Genomic DNA, 21,052 nt, shown 5'->3' on the forward strand with positions numbered 1-21,052 from the left:
ACATGTTCATGAACGGGTGCAGGCCAGCTACACTGGTTTCCTTACCTTACAATTTTTCCGCATCTAGAAATTGATCCATTTCATCTTTAGTGGAGTCAGGGAACCAGACTTCTTGAACACTTTTGTTTTTCTTGGTTTTTCTAGCGTTGTCCAACTCAAAACTTCAAACATGTCAGTGTAACAATATTTGATCTATTAGGGAGGTTTGGCAAAGACTTCTCCTTTGTTGGGCTTGTGTGCTACCATCAGGTTATTATTAACCATTTCTGGTAATGAAACCAAGGATTCCTCAAAAGTGTCCTAGGCACTGCAGTGCCTAGGATGCTTTTGAGGAATCCTTGTGTAGCCCGCAAGCCTAAAGAAACCTGTGGAGAGAAGACAACGTGGAGAAGTTATTCTGGGGAAAACCATGGAGTCAGGTAGGGACTGAAAACCCAATCCACATATTGGCCCAGGCAGGATTCGAAGCCGGGTCACAGTGGTGGAAGGCGAGGAAAGTACCGCTACGCCAACCTGACTCCCCAGATACAAATGTGGTGTAAGGGTTGAATGCAGTAACCTGACGCCACTGTTTTCACCATTTATAACCTGAATTATGATCAGTCTTCAGTTGTACATACAGACAAGTGTCACATGCCTCAGAGTCAATTCACATCCTCACACACCGGACAATCATAATCACACACCCAACGCTAAAAACCATATTTTGGGGTTGTTTTCGGGACCAGAATACAGAAACATGTTTTGTGTTTGGGTTAAGTGTTTTGGCGACTTGGGTTCTTCAGTTCTGCACGAAGAGTCCCTAGGACCAGCCAGGGGCCTGGTGACGAGATTACAGTATGTTTAGTGCTGCACTCCTGAAGTAAACTTGCAGCTGTAAACTTACAGTACGCTTGCATAATGTGCCAACAAAACATGTTGTTCAGTAATTCCTGCAGATGTAGTTGATGCCCCCCTCTTACATTGTGTGGCCCCTAATGTGGCGCGACCCCTAACGTGGCGCGGCCCCTAACGCGGTGCACTTTTGATTTTTTGCTCTAGAGCCTTGCTGTAGAGAAAACAGTTTACCTCAGATTTCACATGTAAATGAAACTTCATCAAGCTGTAAATATTTCCTTTCATAAATCTTGAGTTTATGTTGATGTTACAAAGCTTACCCAGAAATTTTATTTTGGCGTCCTTCCCTGATTTTTCCTCTTTTTTTTTGAGGTGCACAATGAACTCTTTTACAATGCGCCCCAAAATAACACAATAATTTGCTGACAAACTTGTTCCAGTAGTTTGTTACAGGAGTGGAGATAATGATGATTTTCACAATTTGTCAACTTTAAAAATTCTTAAATTTATCTTAACTTTGGATTTTCCGAGATTTGTTCAAGTGCGCCAAGTTAGGGAACACTCGGCCAATTTTGTGCCCAATTTCCGGATGCCAATTTACATTTGGGCCTTTGCCGCTTGCACTGTCCCACGCCCATGTTTTGTGTGATCTTGGCATCTCTGCACATGTGAACGCTTAAAAAATGAATTTGTAAAAAAAAAAATGTTCCCGAGCTCACGTAGACTTTGAACACAACTGCGAAAGTGACATTCTTTCCATAATATTGATTTACGGGCTTCTCACCATTCATGCGTGTAATGTGGCCTTCGTTGTGGGAAATTGGACCCTTGGCACGAATTCGGATTTGTGCACCAATGAAAGAAAATGTCCCCATTTGTCAGCCGAGCATGTCAGAACGTAATCTACCCCACCTCTACCCCGACCTCTCTCACAGCTTGTCTAATGTTGGAACCCTGTTGACTTTATTTGAATGTTATACAGGGTGGATTAAAAAAAACACGAAACCCAGATATTATTGCTAATTGGAACAGAAGTAGGGCACATGTTAATCAAAGGGAGATATCTTCTGTTAGGGTTGAATCTCTTCTTTAAGATAACACCCTGGTCATGTCATTACATTCACGGTTGACTGAGCAGTGACCAATTTTATGAAAGGGTCTATTTAGAGAATTGCTTCTGTTCCATTTAGCAATAATATCTCAGTTTCGTGTTTTTTTATATCCACCCTGTAAAGTTAAATCTGCCCAGCCTCTGGGCTCCCCAGTACAACACTGATTGGAACAAGCGAGGTCTATATTGTTCTACTTTTATGAACAGCTCTAGACACCTACCAGTAAACTTGTCCATATGTTGGTTTTCAGTGGATTCATCATGTCTAGAGTGATTTAAAGATGAGATTTATTTTAGTAAAAATATATCTGGTTCGTTTGGAAATTTACACTTTATGCCAAGGGGGTTGTATTTTTGAAATTCCTAGAGAACTCGCAATGTAGTTTTGCCAAGGAATTGTAGTAATCGCGAATTGTTAAAGGGGCGCTTTTGAGAGAAACACCCATTTGGGCATTAACAACGTAATGATGATACATGTAGTTGGAATTGGAAAGATTGTTAAAAAGTAGAATATGAACATTCACACAACTATTAAACATGAACCTTGATGTGCTGTTTTTGTGTATAGTAGCATTAATGTGCAAAGGATTTTTGAGGTACAAAATATTTGGCCTCAAAAATCATATAACCCATGTTTCTCTTTATAAACATTCTTTAAACATGTGTTGCACTATACATGGATCGCAGTGAATTTCACAGTGAATGGAAAACATTTTATGCAATGCCAATCTTTTACCCGAAATACGTTGACTAGTCTTACTATTTACAGGACTGTGATCTGACTCTTGTTTTTGCAAGCCTGTACATACAAATGCATGGCAGGGGAAGTGGACATTTGCTTTTACTTTCTGTGACTGATCAATCAATATTTTTCGTTCCCATATGTTACAATACTATTTTTTTTTTAAATGCCATGGCACCAAACTATGAATATTTATGAGTTGCTTGTCCTCTTGTGAATCAGGTTCGCTGGCATCATGTGCTGGTACTAGGTACTGTGCTTTACAACGCCATAGGTAATTTATGCTCTGTGTCGTAAAATACATGGTACACTGCGTTCTGCAGCAGACTGTTAATGATTTACACACAGGTTCATATGCAACTTGTTTGTTGGGAACGGTCGTCTTCAAACTGGTTAAAAGTGTGATGTATAACAGAACTAACTTGTACAAGTACGAATGTGTAGATATCCATATGTTGCTCCGACAAAATTTTATTTTGTGCTGAAGTCAGAAGTACATGCACGACAAAACTATGTACATGTATGTTGTTTCATATTGGAATCGTAAACTATGGTGCATTGGGTTTTGAAACTGCATTTTTGGAAGAAAGACATGATATCACTGAGTTGACTTTGGAGTGTGTGTATGATGACGGCATTGTGGGCTTGTAAGGATCATGTCACTGGCTGATCTCCTCCGACGCTACATGACCTGGTGTAGCTGCTCCGACCTGGCTTTCAGCGAGACGAGCTCCGAGCTGTCTTACGGCGACCCGACCCCTCTTCTCAAGGACTGGTGTATCATCCCGTCGGCCGGGGAACGCTTCCAAACCGAGTTCTCACGTAGGCCCGACGATGCTTACTCCAGCTCCTCAAGCACCCCAGATATCATTCTAACGCGGGCTGACTCGATCTCCGAATACCTCTACAAGCGGCCTCCTTCCCCCAAACCTCCAAGGCAACGCCCAGTTGATCCCAGATCGGGCGCTGCTAGATACCACAGCCACTCCAGTCCTGCTTCAAGTGCGGTGAGACAACATAGAACTGGAGATCCCGAATACGGTGCAATGGGTAAACTGACCCACCAAAGAGTACCACAACAATATTCCTATGAACCTATTGATGATGAATATTATTTCACTAGAGAAAGTCGTACCTCCCATGGTAAGTCTTAATGCATTGTAACAACTTCAACCACAATATTAGTGAATGTCATCTTTTTTGTCTCCAAATGTCTGAAAATTTGTTCTGATGTTTCAGTGTTTTCTCAAAACCAAGGGTGGGGTCAGTCATAGGAGTGTGGCCTAGTGGTTAGGGTTCGTGACTCATGATCAGGGTTTCAGGGGCTCAAATCTAGCCACTGGCCAAATGTTGTGTCCTTGGGCAAGCTACTTCACCCCTACTTGCCTCTCGCCACTCAGGAGTATAAACGGGTACCGGTACCAGCTGAGGAGTAACCTGCGGTGGTCTGGCATCCCATCCAGGGGAAATGCAAACATTCTCAGTCCCTTCATGCCAAGGAAACTTAAGATAAACGCCGACCTGATGGGCAATACAGGCTCATGACAGAAATTGTTTTACTTTAGAGGTGTGCATAGGATGGTACTTGTATCAGGAAATACTTTTTGTTTAAATTGCAGTGATGTTTGTTTGGTAATTATTTGACATTCACTCTGCCAATGTGTAATTTTCTGTTCAAATTTGGATGTAAGATAATGATATTGACACTGAATAGAAATTTCTAACTAAATGTGTGATTAGTCGTTTAATAATACCATTTTTTTCTTTTTTTAATATTTGAACAATGAAATTGACTATAGGGGGCTTGAATCTGCGACCTTTCTGTACTCAACCAACTGAGCTATCCAGCCCTATGTTGGTGGTTCCCCAATTCGTCTTTGTTCAAGGGGCGCTAGTCAGACCATAAACCTGTATGCCATGCAGCCAGGGATCACGCCCAACGTCACAATGCAGACCTGGGATGTTTGTATTTAATAATACAAACATACATATTTGTAATTACATGTACAAACGTAAAAGCATTTTGCTAGCATGTACATGTACCAGTACATTAAATGTAAATTTACAAAGCAAAATTGCCATCAAACCATACGGAAATGTATGGAAATCTACCTTTTTATGAAAAGGTCAATTTCTATGAAAATGAGGTGTAGAATTAGAAAGGTCTCTGGCACTGTTGATATTTTATATTCCAGACGCTCTGTGGTGCGATTTGACCACTTTAACCAATTTTTTTTTTGAGCAAAAGATCATTACTTAAACATCAGTTTCAAGTTTTGTTTATTTATTTTTAGCGTGAAAAATCCGAGTGCGCGTGAGAGCGTGAGAATAATCTGAAATGCACGAGTCACACGCTCAATGCGTGAGAGTTGGCAGGCCTGTAACTCCCAACACATTTTTGTTAGGAACCTTGCTGAATTCTCCAAAATCATCCACTGTGTAGAGAGTCAGTAGCACACATTTTATACGGAAACTTTCAATGTGCATTTATCCCCGGCTATGACTTTCAACATCTTGCAAAATCCTCCCAAACAACCTTATGGACCTTCTAGGATCTAGGGAGGGGTTGGGTTAAATGTTGTTGGGTGAGAAATGTTTTATCCGGAAGGCATTGCTAAAACAGATCACAAAAAGTTCTAGAATCCATGTACCGGTACAGTACAAGTACCGGTAGCTACCGGTATTAAGATTTAGATAAACTAATCCTTAAACCATTGTAATCTGAACACCATAGGCAATGCATAATTCTCCATTTGACCTTTGTCATGACAAAGCCAATTTTACGGACTTATATGCTTGTCATTGTGATGTTGCTTACTACATGGGTAAGACTGCTGTAAACAGTCCTCATGTCGACGCTCTTTGAAACCCCAAGTCTAACAAATGTTTGAAGGCAGGTTGTAGACTGGTTCCTTGTCCCTTCCACACTTCTATGACATGAGCCTGCAAGTACCAATGGACAGTCTTTGAAAGGTCTGGCAAAGAATCCAAAGCATTCTGGGATGGGCTACACCGCTGCAGTGAACATGTCATCGTCCAGATTCATGATTTTGGAATCCTCTTTAGCGTTGAACTCTTCCGGTCATCTAATTATCAATACAAGGGTGTGGCTGCACACACTTCTTGGAAACTTAGAATAATCCTTGTGTGGCAACCAACTTGGGTGTTGACTTCTAACGTAAACAACTTGAGAAGCAGATATCTTGCTCTACAGCCTGACTTTTACTTCAAACCAGTTGCAGAATTTTGCGCTACAAGTTAGAGCCAAACATACACGTGCATGACCAAAAGTTGGTTATTGCTGTAAACACAACGCATATATGTATAGTAAGCACAATCCCAGTAATTTCCAGAACATGTAAATCTTACTAAGATTGAACACTTGTTCAAATTTTGAATGACTTTTTCCTTCTTCTGCTAAGTAATTTGTACAGACCACAGTTCCTCCGCACAAATTGGACTAAAAATGGAAGACCACATACACAATGACAGGCAAGGGCCTTAAAACTTCCAAGTTTTCATTGGTTGTTTTGTGTTATGGCGGTGCTACCATCCCTGTATTCTGATTGGCCCAAATCTCAAGCATGGTACTACCATGAAAGTACTCGATTGCATTAAAAAATTCACTAAAAAACTTGATCTCAAGTTGCTGGCCACACCCCAACTGTCATTCAGAAGATAATTTTAGCTAATGGAGACTTATCGAGCACTTGTTATTCGACGACTCATTGTTAACAAAGAAAGACTTCTTTGGCCCCAAGCCAAAATGTCCTGATGAGACTTGCTTGAGCATGACCTTTTACTTTGAGGCAGTTATGGAATTTTTCACTTTTGGACAAGCAATTTGTTTCTCAACAATAGGTTGGGTCAGGCATATGTAACGCTTGGTTGGCATCCAGAGAAAGGCTGACTCTGTCTTGTTAACGCCTCAAACCCTACACAGTGTGCAGGTCTGACTACGCTCTTGAATTAAGTACTCAGTACATCAGTAGCAGATTCCATCATGCACTCTGTAAACCACAGTTTTATAGCCATTCATGCTGAATTTTCTTTAAGCCCCCCCCCCCTCCAACTTTCAATTTCACACTTTGTTCGCTTTGCCTGAGAGAAGAAAAGCCAGTGTCCCTGGCATGCCTATTGAGGTTTGCGTGGTATGCGTATTATCAAAGCTCTGGCTTGTGTGGATATAACCTAGCCCATAGGCTCCCTTCGGCTTTTCTGTTTGTCATGTAAATGATTAACCTTACACACAGTGTTCTGTACTTGTGGGTGTTCTGTAATCAGTCGCATTCTGTACTGGAACCTTGTATGACTATGGATCAATAGAAGTTCTGTGGCATGCACAAATCATGCAGTGATTCCTAAAACTTTTCTTCTATGGGCGCAAGAATAAGTTGATAGTTTTCAGCGGGACATACCACCATGTGTTGGAAGTTTCTGTCCCTCTGCCCACCCTTTGGGGTGTCGGACCCCGCCCAGACATTGGCGAAACGGCACGCGGGTCGCTCGCCGTCAGACAGAGACACGGATGATGAGGATGAATATCGGAAGGCCTATAACAACGAGGGGATCTCAATCGAGGGTGACCATGAGAAGGATGGGTCATTCAAGGGGTCGTTCAAAGGCTCCAATACAGACTCTGGACTGTACGAGAACGGTTCCCTGCAAGAGGCTGAACAGGACGTGGTGCATACGACGACAGTAGACGGCGCGCAAGGTACCAACGTGACAACACAGTACAGCTTGAGTACTAAATTTATCAAGACATCATGAATACCAGTTTAACAACGTCATAAATGTTTGGCATGTGTCCTGACCTTGTGCTGAAGTGTCAAGAAGTGTTGTCAATCCATTGATTAATGGCTTTTCCTTCATGTATCAACCATTTTTTTCCTCAAAAGTTTGTGTTATTACATGTACATGCATGTATACATGTAGTTTTGAATTGTGAATTCAAGGGTAATTCAGGTAGGCATTGACTATACTGTACAAATTATGCTCATAGCTTGGTAGACGTGAAATTCAAAAATCATTACTTTCACAGGACTAAATTTGTATTTCTCCATTCAACAAAACGTTATTGGATTCCACTTAAAAATGCAATTTGAAAATTTGCACAGACGAGAGATTAAGTTGGGAAAAGTTTTTCCATTATAAACATCACGAAAGTGACTATTAGGAGATACATGTACGTGTGCTAAAACGTTTCACACATCTGAAAAAAAAACACACAAAAAATAACATTTTAATAGAACTCTCTCAAATGCTGTCACTACCTGCAGATTGTAAAGTGCATCAGCATTTTGGGTGTCAAATTTGCATGACGCGCATCGGCTGTGCTGTATTTCTAAGAAATTTCAAGCAACATGCGCGCGTGTTTGGAACATTTTGCATTCTGCGCGCACACATACCTGATGGAGTTGAATATGCAGTTGTAATTTTCCTACAAAGATGGCTGTCTATGAGAGGTCTCTAGAGTTAGATATTGACAACATTTTTGCTTTCTTCTAAAATGGGCTGTATTGTTTATCATTTCATCAGTGAATAAATAATAAGAATAATAATGTATTCCTATAGCGCATTACATCAAAAGAAAAATCTCAATGCGCTTTACAAAATTAATCGCATAAAAAAACTCATAATATTAGTACATTAAAAAGCTCATTCAAAATTTACGATACATGTAGATCAGAAACATTGATTAAAACACACAGTAAGACTCATTAGAAATACATTAACATTACAATCACAAATACAATGTAATACAGGTGCTAAAATGGGTTTTATCTACCAATTTGCCAGAAGTCATCTGAAACAATTTATTACTTTTAGTGCCTGTTAGGTCTATTAACACCTGTCCCTAGTTCTGTTCTGTAATCCTTTCCTGAAATTTAACTATTGACATCGCTAGGGAGTTTCTAATGGGGTCTGCAAACATTAGAAGCTAGGTGAGTCAAAATCAACAATGCTGTGGTTGGTTTGGGAAGGGAAGGTGCTTAAGTTTAAAGTACATGTATGAACACAGTGTAATGGTGTTATCACTGCTGGCCTATTGGGGCTGTAGATGTACTTCAAATAGCTACCATGCTTAACTTTTGGGTAACTATTAAGGATTTAATGGATATTTTGATCACTCTGATTGAATCATCTTGAATAGATGTTTATCAAAGTTTGAATTGAACTTAAGTACATGTAACTTCAACAGGTACAGAAATTCAACAGGTACAGAAGTTGGTTGAGATTTGTTATTCTTGTTGGCTGTTTCGGCACTTTTGCCGAAACAGCCTTTGTTTTCGTTAAGATTTTTATTTTTTTCTTTTTTTTTTTTTTTCTTTTTCAGTCATTTTCCCCATAGCATTTGTACACGTTTTTTTGTCACCGGCACTTTGGGCACTAAAATCAATCCGATTGACTTTATACTTGCACACACTTAAACCAGCATCTGAAGTTGTGTGCCGAACATTGACGTCATCGTGACGTCATCGACTAATTTATTATAGAATTTTGAATATTTAATTTTTCCCATAGACTTTGTACACAGAAATAAAAAAAAAATTGTTGATTTTCAAAGGGCATTTTTGACTCTTTGCCAGTAATTCATTTGCACCAATCTTTGTCCAAGCAAAGACCCTAATTCAAACAACATTGTGTCATGATGACGTCATGATGACGTCATCCGGTGTGTATTTATAGGCAATTAAATTGTGACACTTTTAATATTTAAAAATGCATAAGAAATCAACCGTATGCGTCCGCAGCATTCTGTTACCGGCAAGTGATAGACTAGGTTGAGGTTTTTATTTTATTTAGTGTGCGTGAAATCACGTGACCCTTGCTTCCGGTCGAAAAAGGCCAAAACCGGAAGTGGCTTATTATTTAAAAATGGTAATAGATATGAACTTGCTTTTAACGGTGTTAGTCTCTTGGCTAAAAGTATTCTTCAAATCATCTACCAATGACGTCATGCAATCTTCGAGCGCCCTCTAGCGACAGGTTGAAAATTTGCAAAAATGTATTTTGAATAGATGTCTGTGGCGAAGTTTGTTGGAATCGCCTAAATATTGGTGTATATGATGACCTTGACCCACTTAAGACGTGTGCGAAGTTTTAGGCGAATGACGTCATCAGACCGGAAGTTATAATAAAAAGACCCTGTTTCATTTGAAAATTCCTGAAAAATCAACCATGGCAGTTTTTATGTTAGTTTTTACTTTAATTGTCGATTTAAGGGTAGGTCTAAAACATTTCAAAGCTTCAAGGCAATAAGCGAACTCGGACATGCCCTGCGAACGCTTAAAACTTCAGGTTGACAATACATCTGCTCTAAAACATGCACAGAACGTCTATATGTACATACACGTACGTTACGCACATACATCGTATGTCAGTCAGCCTGCAGAGCACGTGTTGCCGAGGTCAAATCCTGTCCACATCATATCACAGTGACCGTTTTAGCCGATTTTCGGCTAACTTTGACAGATTTTATGTTCGTGCATGGGCATAGTCAGGGACGTATAATAAAAAATCATAATGCCGAAAAGCCCTTTGTTACGTATTTAAAGGTGCAGTTTTTCTGCAGTGGGATTTTCCACAAGTCTTTTCCTATACAACACTGATATCTTACTGAGTAGTTCTGAACATCAGCCGAGAATTACTATGAGAAGGAAAGAGAAATCGTATTTTTTTCGCGCTGTTATTCGATTGAACATATTCCCAAGGGTCAGAATATCAAGTAATATTTCATAAAAATGTTTCAGTTCAAAGGCAAATTACAAATTTAAAGGTGCAATTTTTCTGCAGTGGGATTTTTTTTAGCCCATTAACTTTGTACACGTGTTAGCCCCTTGACTTTGTACACGTTTTCAAGCCACCATTTCTATAACTTGGCGATCTAGAATCGTCATCAATGTTACAGCCAAGGAAGACCCTCATACAAAAATTATGCCAAGACTATGACGTCATGATGACGTCATTACCTAAATTTTTTTCTTGATTTTTGAAAATTTACGTGCATATTATGAAGTCCTATATCTACAGAACTGTAAGTCTGATTGGGTTGAAACTTGGTATGTGGCTAGACCGGGATGTGTTATAGGTAAAAAAAAAAATTGGTGGTGGAGACCTGAACATGATTTTTGCGGGAATTGATAGAATTATCGAGTGTCTTCATTTTTTAAATATGTGCAAATAAATCACGTGACCCTTTCTTCTGGTTGAAACCGGAAGTGCTTTGTAATTTAAAATTGGTGAAAGACTCGAACTTGCTTTAAACTATGTTTGCTCTGGCTAAGTTGTTCTTTTACGATAATATTATAGTAATAGATGAAACTTTATGTGACGTCATCATGACGTCATCACGTGACATGTGACGTCATAATTTAAAGCCCTATGCGAATTGAATCACATATTATATGCCACCATTTATTATAAACAGAACTACACATCCTTCGTTGATGGAACTTATGTCACATGTCACAAAAAGCTACCGAAACAGCCCTATGTTTGTCCACAAACATATGTCTAGTTTACATTTATTTTTGTGGCGTTAATTTACATAACTTGATAATTCATTGTTGGCATTTACATTTTAAATTAATGTTTACTTTTCAGTATTAGTAACCATTTTTTTCTTTCAAATTGTTATGTTGTTGGTGCAGGGTGTGTGTGTGTTGTGATAAGATCCTACTGGAATGGATATGGATGATTGATATTCAATAGTAGATTTTTTTTAGCATAACTATATGTACATGGTACATGTACATGTATGTTATTTGAATGAAACATTTGTTGTTGAGCACGAAAGTTCGTTTCCAGTCCCATTATTGAATCAAGCCAATGGAAAAGCACCTTTTTGGGGGACTTGAGTTGAAGAGCTCGTAGCACTTGTTGTAGTTATTTCTTTGCATGTTTCTTGAATGGTTAAGAACCCCACCCCAAATACCATGTATTAAAAGTATGGGGTGATTTTCTTAATATATACCGGTATATTTAAATAAGGTAAGGGAAATCTGTAATGAAAACTGGAGGACCATTTGTATTATGAAAGTAGGGATACATTTTTTTCACCAGTTTTTCAGTCTGTTGGTTGTGTGGTAAATTTCAAGTACATGTTGTTGTAGATATAGAAGTTCTTCCTGTTGTTAGAAGACAGAAATACTACTGTACTAACCGAACTTACCCAGTGTTGCCATCTAACGCCAACTCAATATTCAAATGCACATGTGCATTCACAAATATTTTTCATGTTGTACAAAATTGAAAATTCCAGATCCGGTTACTATTGCCCCATTGACATGTGGATATATCTCTGACTGTGTTTATCCCCAAAATCATCAAAGCATGATGTGAACACGCACAGTTTGAATACCAAACTGGTTTATTAGTTACCATACTCCACAAAATGAGTCTTAACATTGGAAAGAGCACACACACTCAGCTCTTCATGCAACTTAAGACTCATTTTGTTGAATTTGGTCACTTTTGTCCTTGACTCAAAAGGGCTGGCCTACATTTGTCTGTATGACTGAGTTACTGACTGACTGACTGACTGAGTCAGTTGAGCTGAGTATAAATATGATGTCCTACATTGAGACTGTCAGGTCCAGCTGGACTAAGCAAGCCTCGCCTTGTTTTTTTTGTTTGTTTAGCTTGATTCTAAAAAATATCCCGCTGCTCAAATTTTAATTATGTACTTAAACATTTTTTTCTTAAGGTGTCCGAGCTGATGACATTTCACTTGCCGAGCAGGGAGGAGCCCAAGGAAGCGTGGGATCTCTGGAGTACCGGGATGATCCAGAAGACACCAGGGTTGATGATGACGGAGATGAGTCGTATCTTGTAGCGGCTGAGGAGCCCTTGCCAGAGGTTAGTCAGTTGGGGATGGGTCATGCAACTAGGGGTGTGGACCCCTGGGGTAGGGGTAGGGGTAGGACCCTGGGGTAGGGGTAGGATCTCTGGAATAGGGTTAGGATCCCTGGAATAGGGTTAGCATCCCTGGAATACCAGGATGATCCAGAAGACACCAGAATTGATGATGACGGAGATGACTTGTTTCTTGTAGCGGCTAAGGAGCCCTTGCCAGAGATTCGTCATGGGAAGTGGGGTCAGGCAACTATGGGTGTGGATAGCTGGGGTGGGCTATGGATCCCTGGTGGGGGGGGGGTCCCTTGGGTAGTGATGAGAGATCCCAGGGGTGGGGTGGTGATCCCAAGGGTTTCGGGATAGGAGATCCCAGGGGTGGGGATGGGAGATCCCGGGGATGGGAGATCCCAGGGGTGGGGTGGTGATCCCAAGGGGTTCGGGATAGGAGATCCCAGGGGTGGGGATGGGAGATCCCAGGGGTGGGGATGGGAGATCCCAGGGTGGGGTGGTGATCCCAAGGGTTTCGGGATCGGAGATCCCAGGGGTGGGGATGGGAGATCCCCGGGTGGGGTGGTGATCCCAAGGGTTTGGGGATGGGAGATCCCAGGGGTGGGGATGGGAGATCCCAGGGGTGGGGATGGGAGATCCCAGGGGTGGGATGGTGATCCCAAGGGTTTCGGGATGGGAGATCCCAGGGGTGGGGATGGGAGATCCCCGGGTGGGGTGGTGATCCCAAGGGTTTGGGGATGGGAGATCCCAGGGATGGGGATGGGAGATCCCACGGGTGGGGATGGGAGATCCAAGGGGTTTGGGGATGGAGATCCCTAGGTTGGGGTTGGGGATCCCCGGGGTGGGGATGGGGAATATCTGGCAGCTGCTGATGAACCCTTGTCAGATATTTATTCTTACAAAAACAACAGAGGAGGGGAGTTAAAAACAAATCCTATCAATTAAGTACTACAAAGGAGCAATGAACCTTTAAAAACTATGTGGGTCAGTGGTTACATTGTAAAGTCTACTACCATTACCAGCAGTACCTACAGCTATTATTTTCTCGCTGGTATACATGTAAGTCTAAACGAAGGACAAAAATGAACAAATAAATTAACATTGCTTTGGGTTTTGCAGGATCTACTTGCCAACCAAGATAGTGCCCCCACCATCGGCCAACTCGAAGTCGTCTTTGATTACAGCGGGGACAGCAGTCGCATGAATGTCACCATCATGCGCGGCCTGAACCTCCCTACTAAGGACAAAGGCGGGGCCTCGGCCTGGCGACTCCGCATCCTCCTCTACCCCAAGAAGCAGCGCACCAAGACCCGGATCCGCGAGACAGAGGAGCCCGTCTTCAAGGAACTGTTCCGCTTCACCCGCATCCGGCCCCACGAGCTGGTCAACACGGCGATCCGGCTCCGGTTGTACGCCGCCGAGCGCATGCGGAAGGAGAGGCTTGTCGGGGAAGGGCTGGTCAAGTTTGCCTCGCTGAGCACATCGGCCCCGCAGACCGTCATGGTCAAGCTGGTCTCCAGAAGTGAAACTGTAAGTTGTGGCCTATTTCTATCAGCTTAAATTGTATCAAAGGTATCAACCAATTGGGATTCCATCAATTAAAGCCAACACTGTAGATTGTTAATGTGTGGTCCTACTCTTGTTAAATGTTTCTCTACTAATCTAACAACTGATTCAGGCACTTAGTAAGTTACCATTTTTGAGTGAATTTTTTTTCTGATTGCTTGGATCGCTAGTGATGTTACACACAATCAGTTATTATGTATGCATGTTGTGATTGTATGCTTAGGCACATTGGATGAAAACTACGATCATGATTTCCGCTCTTTTGGTTTTGTGGTTGTTTGTACATGTATGCTGCAAAGGCTTTGAATTGCAATGGAAACTCAGTGTGACCTGTCGACGTGGAGTTTTAGTTGTGGGGATATCTTTGATGTCTATTAACTCCTTGCACAAAAGTGCACAATGACGCTTGAATGCTGTTACCACTTTATGCCAAGTGCTCACGCAAAGATGCTTAGGAGTTATGCACATCGAGAAGAAAATTAACAACGCCATATGTGTTTGGGTCTTTTATAAGTAATCACATGGCTCTATCCACTGTCACTGCATGGAATTCGTACATGTTAGTCCTAAGTAATCACTCTAAAAGCACAAAGCCTTAAAATAAGAGGAATCATGTTGCTCTCCATCCTTCCCTCCCTGATAGCTTGGTGGGGGCAACGCCTCCCCCTACTCCAGCTCCTCGGACCTCTCCGCCAGTGGAGACAGCAACTCCTCCCTCCAGTCTCTCTCCCACGGTGGTCTACCGGAGCTCCTGGTGGGCCTGACATACAACGCTACCACGGGACGACTGGCCGTGGAGCTCATCAAGGGGAGTCACTTCAAGCAGCAAGCTGCTGGACGCGCTCCTGGTGAGTGATAAAAAAAATTAAGAGAAAATCGAAATCTGTCACCAACATTTGAAAAAAAGGACTTCATATGTCTGTGATCTCTCCCTCAGTTTTGTTGTACAAAGATTTAACAATGTCTCTGGATTTGTTTATTTTGCAAAGCATTTGTTCATGGTTCATATGTACTTGCTCACAACCAGGAACTTGAAGTGACACTATTGTGTCTGCCCAAAAAATTTCACGTAGTACAATTTGTTTTGGATTTTTCAATATTCCACTGAGCCATGACATAATCTTTGCCAATCCTATCGACCATGCGACAGAGTGACCAACAACAGCCTATCTAACGCGTTTACTAAACATGCATAAAGGTTTTGCCAAAACTTTATCTAAAATTAACATACCTTCCCATCCTTAGTTTACACAATTCTTTCTGGTAGATGAAACCATGTTATTCTTACAGTCACTGTAGCTCGGAAGCTTGAAGAAACCTCTAGAAAAAAAAAGAGAAGACAATGACATATGCTCAGTTTTGTAGCTTGGAGGAAAAGTTTGGAATGATATTCCAGAAGAAACTCAAAAAATCAAGGACCAGTTTTCATGGATCTGCTATGCACAAAAATTGGCTTAGCGCAGAAAGTGTTTTGCTAAGCAGAAACAAATAACTAGCCAAGTTTTCTATAATGCACATTATTACCACTTCTCAGCCAACTTTTGCTTGGCATTTAAATCTCCTAAAGCAGCACTTTCATGAAAGTGGACTCAGGCAAGGACTGGCAAATTATCGCACATGTCAGTTTGGGTGGGTTTTGAACCAGAGTCACCGAGGTGGAAGGCAAGGAAAAGTACCACTGCTAAGTACCATGCCTAACCCAAATTGTATCAAGTTGAATTGAATCAACTTAAAATCCACTCTGTGTTGGGCATTATGCGCAGCAAGCAGCGTAGCTTGGGGAATTAAAACTTGCAGGAAGTCCTGTTTTTAACAAAGAGTGCTAAGTGATCTGATGAAATGCTATTGCTCCCCACTTGTATTGAACTGCTATTGAAACTTGTCTGGGCTTCATTGTATTCATTGCCCAGTGAGGGAGCATGCTGCCAACAATGCTTTTCATAGTGTCTCTTCAGGTAGAAAATCTCAATTCAATAGGTCTAGGTCAACCTGGGCTTAAAGCACGTTTCATAGCATCACAGAGAAGCTGTACAGTACGTAGCAAAAGTTTGCATAATATACCGGTATGTACAAACTATTGCTTAATACCAGAATAAGGCTGGGTACCAGTCACAAGCAATATACTATGTATACCATTACGATTTGGCTGGTAACCTATCTTCGCTAAACAGCATTTTTGTGCCTAGCAAATTCCTGTTCTAAGCAGCCCCCTGAAATGGGCCTCATTTGTGGGTTTTTTTTTTTTTTTTAAAGTTACAGGCTTTTTTTAATGAACATGTACATGGGAACGTTTCTAGATGATGTGAACACAATATTTCATTGTTATGCTAACTGGTAAAATGTCATGGTCATGGATTTTTCGTCTGGCTATTGTTAGACGTCTGTTGTGACCTGTTCCAGTTCCACTAACATCAACAGAGGCACAATTCAGCCTGATAAAAAAAATACTGGCCACAAATTCACATTGGTATCAGTTGTGTACTGATGCATAACCTTGTGCAGTGATGCAGTTCAGTGGCGCACCCAGGGGAGATGGGGGGGCCCCCTTGGGGGGCTTGAGCCCCCCCCCCCCCAAGAGGTTGTAATTTTTTTTTTTGGTAATTTTATTTTGTAATTTGGGTTTTTTTGGTCTCACGATTTGACCTTGGTGATATGTATGTGGCCTATTTTTGAGTAGTATGATAGGGGTGTAAAGTGGTGCCACCAACGTCAAAATAGTCTCCCCCCCAAAAAAAAAAAATTCTGCAGCCAAACATTTTGGGAAAATTTTTTTGAAAATGTTAAACTTCTAAAACATTTGAAAAAAATAATTGAGCCCCCCCCCCCCCCCCAAAACAAAATCTTGGGTGCGCAGTTTGTATGTATGTAAATGACATGGGTAGTTTTTTGGCTATGGAGAAGGTAAAACATGGAATTAGTTTGACAATACTGAATAAATCGGGTAAAACACTGGGAAAAAAATGGAATATGTTATATTAGACACTGAAGCTACTTTTTGGGGGTCATATCACGGCTCAACTGTCATGAAAATGTCCGCTAGACCACTGAGCTGGTAGTTTCAGAAATTCCTTTTTACATCCAGTCACAAGCGTTCCGGAAGGTCTCTTGTCCCACCTACCCCCCAAAAATGCCTTTTTAAGCCCCCAAGAGCAAAAATTATTTTGTGGCCCCTTTACCAAATGGTTCTGGAGCTGTAGATTGAGATGGATTAAAGGGCTAGTTGATACTTAATACGAACTTTAATGTGAAATGACTTCGATGTCACAAAACACTCGTTGTGAAATTGGCCTGAGTTGAAATGTGTTCAACTTTTGCAACTTTTTATTGTGCAATTGCCTTGACATCAAAGATTCATGTTTGCGTCAATTTTGAATCGGCCCTTATACAGGAAGAGGAAAAATGAGAAATTGCCAAATTTCCTAAGACTGGTGATTTAAAAATTCAATTATCTCATTTGATCGTATGGTTATTTGAAGCAATTTGAAGCAATATAAAAACATGGTTTTTTTTCTTGACAGATTCGTATGTGCGCATCTCACTGATGTCTTCCAGTGGTTTTGAGATGACTAAAAGCAAGACGTCCGTCCGACGCGGCCAACCCAACCCAACCTTCAAAGAAACATTCATCTTCCAGGTAAAAACAGCGGCGGGAAAATCCACACAAAAAAAACAAACAAAAACACATGAAATCAGTGCATGAAAAGCTAATCAGTAAACACAAAATATTGAACTGAAAATATTTTAAGAATTGTAGGCCTACAGATTGTGTGTATTTATTCTGGCAAACCTGTCCTACAATGCAACACACTTCTGGGGCCTGTTGTTGCAGTCGTAAACAAAATTGCTTTAGTTGTTTTTTTTTTCAGTGGTTGAGCGTTTTGGCATCTTCCGTTTTGAGGTTATCACATGTGAATTACTGTGCACTACCCAAGTCACCAAAATCCCTAAAACAATATGAAACATAGCCCTAGAGGGCGCTTTGTAGCCATACAACACAAGGGTGAAGCACACTCCGCTTGTGTTTGCACACTGTTACCATATGTGCCATATTTCCCACTGTGTACCAATGTGGTTTTACATTGGACTTCATGCATGGACAATAGGTGGCGCTGTTTGACCACCTGGAGGAAATCTAGTGGGCAGAAACACCACTTTCATGCACTGGTTTTGTTCACACATGGCACAATGTGCGCACACTACTAGTTTTTCAATCCAACTGCCTTCAAACCTGTACAGGGCGAGTCAAAAAAACGAAACCCAAATGACAGGACCAATTTTTGAATGAAGTTTGCCTGTAGCACTTTCAAAATCTAGGATATAAAGCCCAGTCATTAAGCTTTCTTTTAGTACAAGAATCATTCAAATCACTCATGTACTTTTCAAGTTACAGAATTTTGAACACACACACTGTTTTAAAGTTCTGTCCACGGATCACAAAAGAAAGCTCATTGATTGGGATTTCATATCCTAGATATTGAAAGTGCTACAGGCAAAACTTCATTCAAAAATTGGTCCTGTCATTTTAGGTTTCGGGTCTTTTGACCCACCCTGTAGCTCCTTGTTGTTGCTGCAGACAAATAACTGTCTAAACGCCGATTCATACTTCACGTGAGCGCGAGTGTGAAGCAAATATGGCATCACGAAACTTTGAAATTTGCCAAACTTGAAACATGTTCAGCTCTTGCCAATACGCAGTGCAAAAACGTGACACGATGTCCCAAAAATGGTATTTCACATTCACGTTTAAGCTTAGTGTGAACCAGCCTAATCATTCTTTGTCATTGTTAAAAGGTACTTCTTCATGGAGTATGCAGTCCCTCAATTTCACAACTCGGTTTCATGTTTATGTTGAGGGGGCGCTTGTGCCTGTAGTACGGTTTTCTCATTTTGTGACGTTATTCTCCTGTTCCATCCACAGGTGGCCCAGTTCCAGCTGGCCGACGTGACCCTCATGTTCACCGTCTTCAACAAGCGGGGCATGAAGCGCAAAGAGACCATTGGCTGGTTCTCCATGGGCCTTAGCAACAGTAGCGACGAGGAGACGGGCCATTGGAAGGAGATGCGCGACTCCAAGGGCCACCAGGTCTGCCGATGGCACATATTGTCCAACAAGTAGACGCAACCTGCAAACATTGGAAACATTGCATAGAAAATCTGGGTTCAATTTCATGCAGACGCTAAGCTTAGAAACTTGCTAAGCACAGAAAATATCTGCTTAGCAGAAACAGGTCACCAGCCAAAATGCCATTCAATGGACATTGTTTGTGACTGGTTCTCGGCGGTTATCTGCTTAGCAAAAAAAAATTGCTAAGTGATTTTTATAAGCTCCATGAAATTCAGCCCAGAAGACAATATAGCTGTTCATTTACATTTACCCTAACACTCTCAGAATCAGAATTCATCAGGATTATTTTGCAGCAGTTTGGAGGATTTTGCAGGTTTAAGTGTATATCCCAGCCAGTATGAATTTACATGGTATGAAGTATTCAGGAAGGTTCTTAGAAAATTGTCTGTGAAGTTAGGGTTAGCATTCTGTGAAGTCACTTGCAAGGTTGAATTGTCATTCAGTGTTGTAGTCGAGACCCCACAAGACCATCACAAGACCATCACAAGACCATCACAAGACCATCACATGACCATCACAAGACCAACACAAGTCCTCCGGTCTCAATTCAAGTCACAAGCTATTCAAATGAACTGGAACAAAGGCATTCCTTTGTTATTGTTCATGCCCTGTTACTTGTGGCTGGTCTTGTGCTCACTCTACAACTGGTGTTGTGTCTGGTCTTGTGATGGTCGCGACTACAACACAGTTGTCATTTTGTACATTTCTTATGGACCAACTTTTGCAGATAAGGGTGTGTTTGGTCGTTAGCTAGGTCCTGCAAGTGTGCCAACCTCAAACAGAACGATGATATCTTTGAAAAACTGTTTATACATAGCAACTTTCAAAATCTCCGAAAGATAACTTGCAAATGGAAGAGAAATGTTGCCAGTATTTCTTAACTTACTTGGCACGAGAACATGGAAAATTTGCACACTGCAGGAGGCATTATGTTCATTGTGCATGTCGGTCATTTTGGGAAAACGTAACGACGACTCAGGGAGTCAGTCGCCTTTGTAGCTAATGTTGGCCAACGTTGGTGGCAAATGGACGGTCCGAATGTTAGCAAACGTGGAGCGCATCCCTGTATTTAGAAAGATTTGACATTGAAAAGGCTCAAGTTCAATGTTATTTTGGTTGTTTCATTGAAGACCTTTTGCAGTGTACGAACTGTATTAATTTTACTGATGTTCTTAAAACTGAGTAATCGTTACTATTATTATAATTAAAATAAAAGTAAAATAACAACTATTCATAACATTCCCCAGTAACACTCACTAAAACTATCATTTATCAGGAACAAAGGGTATTCTGTTCAAATTTACTAAGAAACTAAAGATTCACTAGTAATTAATTATAGAGCCTTTGCATGACAGCCATCTTGGAGGTTATGTTCTTCTTTGGCATGAGTTGACTTCCTGTTTGTTTATTGCTAAATCAAAAGAACCTCTAAAATGGCTGCCATTTTCGAGATGTATTCAAGAAATATGTGCGTTCATGAGTACTCTTGGGTATTTTGTACTCTTGGGAATGGAGAATAACAGAAATATGTATAAACTATGCTGTAAATGAATTTTTTCAATAAGTTTATTTCTGCCTTTTCTTCTAACAACTAAAAAATTGTATAAGTGTAAGCTTCATCACTGTATTTTGATGGTGTTTTTTTTTTCCATTTTCTTTTTCTTCAAAGGGGGAATTTTGACTCGGATACTTGATTTTAAGTGTAGAAATTTTTTTCTATTAATTTATGGATGAAGTTGTCAAAGAATTCCAAATATGAAACATTTGGGACCAAGTTATGGCTGCCATAAATGCCCCTTCG

General features: G+C 40.8%; 1 protein-coding gene across 9 annotated transcripts in view; it reads left to right on the forward strand.

Annotated features, from left to right (window-relative positions):
• Positions 1–19,702, forward strand: part of LOC119742890 (synaptotagmin-16-like) — a 51,863-nt gene extending 32,161 nt beyond the window's left edge. For 7 of the 9 annotated variants that reach the window (XM_038219138.1, XM_038219136.1, XM_038219139.1 and 4 more), the window contains 5 exons: positions 12,403–12,554; positions 13,680–14,090; positions 14,770–14,974; positions 17,645–17,760; positions 19,045–19,702. In XM_038219138.1, coding sequence (XP_038075066.1) covers positions 12,403–12,554; positions 13,680–14,090; positions 14,770–14,974; positions 17,645–17,760; positions 19,045–19,242 — 1,082 coding nt within the window. In that variant the 3' untranslated portion in view covers positions 19,243–19,702. Of the gene's footprint in view, positions 1–3,294; positions 3,834–6,962; positions 7,408–12,402; positions 12,555–13,679; positions 14,091–14,769; positions 14,975–17,644; positions 17,761–19,044 lie in introns of those variants that run through there. The other 2 variants (XM_038219133.1, XM_038219140.1) reach the window with 2 other exon arrangements.
• Positions 19,703–21,052: the final 1,350 nt, after the last annotated feature.

Source organism: Patiria miniata, unplaced genomic scaffold (assembly GCF_015706575.1).
Source record: "Patiria miniata isolate m_02_andy unplaced genomic scaffold, ASM1570657v1 HiC_scaffold_6, whole genome shotgun sequence".
In the NCBI taxonomy this organism is placed as follows: Eukaryota; Metazoa; Echinodermata; class Asteroidea; order Valvatida; family Asterinidae; genus Patiria; species Patiria miniata.